Genomic DNA, 2,987 nt, shown 5'->3' with positions numbered 1-2,987 from the left:
TGGGTCTTTTCAAGGGTCTCCCTCTGAGACTGACACTTGGCGCGCTCGGCAACTTCTTTTGCCCGAACCTGAGCAGTTTTTTTTTGCGAAACGATTTTAGATGTTTTGTCCATTTTGTTTGTATTAGTAAGGAAGAATAGTGATGGGAATATTTGGTGCTTTGAGAAGAACGAGCAAAGGAACCGGGCTCAATTCGTTTCTTGTCATTACACTCCAAAAAACGAGGGGACTATCTGTATACCGTTAAAATTAGGCTCATCCAATTTTACTGATTTATCGAGACCCCTGTGAAGGATCGAAGATTGATCCCATAAGCAGATCGAGGCACGAGGATAAGATACCGAGTTCGGATTCGATATACGTAGCAAGATCGAAACCGATAATGATCGAGGTTGAGCAGAACAGACATCGAGCAAGACTGAACGAAAAGGGCAGATATCCGTAACTGGTCAAAGGTCGTGGCGAAAATCTCGGAACATATCAAATTAATGGTGGTTGTTTTGTTAGACATGGGATTTACTTCCATAATTGTAATTGTACCATAGATAGGATTCCTCTACTATATAAATAGGGTTCTAATCATTTTTAAGACAGATTGTTCTCACGTATCAAAGCAATATAACACTTTCTCTTTAGCTCATATTCTTGTTCATCGGCTAGTTATACTTTTAATTTCTCTTGCACCAATCAGTTCGAGGGTACTCAAGCTCGAGGGTTGAATTTCATTCAAACACTTGTTTGCTTTATCTTATTGTCAATTTCAATTATTAATATTTATATTAATCAATTGATATTAGATGAAATCACATGTTCGTAAAACCACATTATAAGTTTAATTGTTATTTAATTTTTAGGGTAAACAGACGTAGTACGAAATAGCTAAATTCTCATTAGTCAATTCAATTATCTTAATTCCAAAATTCAGTAATCTGGAGTCCACAATTTAATATGTGAAGGGAAATAGGGATTTCAAATTTGTAACTGTTGCGACCCTGCTAAGGCGAATCGTGTACGACCCATTTCTTTTTCGGGCTGAGCTGAGTTATCTTACTCCATCAATTTTTCTTTTCTTTTCTTTTATTTCCAAATCTATTTTTCTTTTGACTGATTTTCTCAAATAGCATTTTTACGCTACTCTTTCTATTTTTATATTTTCTCATATATATATATATATATATACTAATATATATATATATATATATATATATATATATATATATATATATATATATATATATATATATATATATATATATATATATATATATATATATATGCACTGCACATCGGGAAGAAAATGAATACCGATTCAGATCTTTTGGTCTTCCTCTTAAAACATTGCTTTCATCATACTTTCATCATAAGTCTATAATCAAACATTTAGAATGCATTAGCTAATTCAAAATTAATTATGCAATTAACTTATCGAAAAAACACGTGCAAGTTCGGATCATACTAATCATAATTTGAAATACATAAGCAAAAATAAAAATGACAAGCTTAGACATGATACATTCACTTGAGAAATAGGAATGATTTATTGCGAGATGAGTTTCTGCGTTTAAATATGTTATAACTTTCAGGAAAGATACAAAAACTTATAATAAACACTTAAAAGATCTATTTCTGAATAAGTCCTTCAGCAATATTTGCCATTAGTACAAGATCTAGTTGTTTTCTACTCCTGTCTAATAATTCAGGTGTGGTGTTGCCACCAAATGCACTCTGGCAGTCATTCACAAATTTGGGACACTTGGAAAGTGAATTTTCTAAGGCATTAAAATCTCTTTTGGGTAATGATTGAGTAGCGCTTTGGAGCTCAGTAATCAAGAATCCGTAGCCACTATCACAAATAGCAAACAAGTTTTGGATGTCTTTGTCTTTGGAACTTGCTTTTGATGCCTCTATGAAGATACGATTATTGGTAGCATGTTGTAATGATTGGCTAATAGCAACTTGCGTTACTACAGTAGGAGTATATGGATGAGATGGTATATTTTGTCTGAAAGTATTTAAGCAGAAGTTAGAATCTTGTACTTGTCTACATATACCCATTATCAATGTCTGGTCAGCAGCATCGTCGGATAAAGAGGTTTGGAAGTAGAAAATGTTTGCAACAAGCACTAGAAGAAGGAAATACAAAGCAAAAGAAGAAGTCATTTTCTCTAATAATTTCAGTGTGAATTTTTGAAGTGAAAGCAAGTGGACATATATAGGCATGCCATGTAAATCAAAATAGGAATGAGCTAAAATGTCTAATTTTGTATCTATCATCTACTGCAAGTATCTATAGCAAATATAGAAATGATGTTAATTTTTTTCCTTCCGTGCATCATAGTTGTAAATAAATTAACTAAAAGGTGGATGGTACTTTTGGTAATATTTCTACCTGATTAGTTAAAAGAAACGGGGTGCAATCTGCAATATTAGAGCTAAGTTGATATACAGTAACTACTTTAATATTTTTCACTATTGCAATGGAAGTTGTATTGGATTTTCTTATCACCATATTTTAATTACTATGTGAATATAATTAATTAAACTTCAGTTAATGTAATATTTACATGTGCAAATAGTGTATAAGATAAATATTTACTCCAATATGCATCAACTTGAAGTATATTTACGAAAAATGTATGCAGACAATTTTACATGAAAAGATATATGCATGTTTAATTCAAACTTACTATAATCCCAATGTACTTTATCATATAATCGTAAGAAAGCACATTATGTATCATGTCATCCACATAATCAATTGAAAGCTTAATCATTAGCCGAAGCATGATATGTATACATCAGTACAAGCAGTGACAGATCCAGAATTTTCAAATTGTGGGTGATCATCTATTTTTAATCTGAAAATTGCTATTGAGACTGGGTGCTCAATTAATGTATTTAAATGAATTTACTAATTTTCTTATATAGGTAATAGGATTTGGCTATATAAGTAACGGGTGCTCAAGCACCCATAATTTATAAAGTAG

At 31.7% G+C, this 2,987-nt stretch overlaps 1 protein-coding gene across 1 annotated transcript; it reads right to left on the bottom strand.

Moving 5' to 3' along the window:
* Positions 1 to 1,620: 1,620 nt before the first annotated feature.
* LOC109208901 lies at positions 1,621 to 2,160 on the bottom strand. Its single transcript, XM_019372059.1, has one exon. The coding sequence runs from the start codon at positions 2,158 to 2,160 to the stop codon at positions 1,621 to 1,623; it is 540 nt and encodes a 179-aa protein (XP_019227604.1).
* Positions 2,161 to 2,987: the final 827 nt, after the last annotated feature.

This window comes from Nicotiana attenuata, unplaced genomic scaffold (assembly GCF_001879085.1).
Source record: "Nicotiana attenuata strain UT unplaced genomic scaffold, NIATTr2, whole genome shotgun sequence".
Lineage (NCBI taxonomy): Eukaryota > Viridiplantae > Streptophyta > Magnoliopsida > Solanales > Solanaceae > Nicotiana > Nicotiana attenuata.
This window is presented reverse-complemented; position numbering and strand designations above follow the sequence as displayed.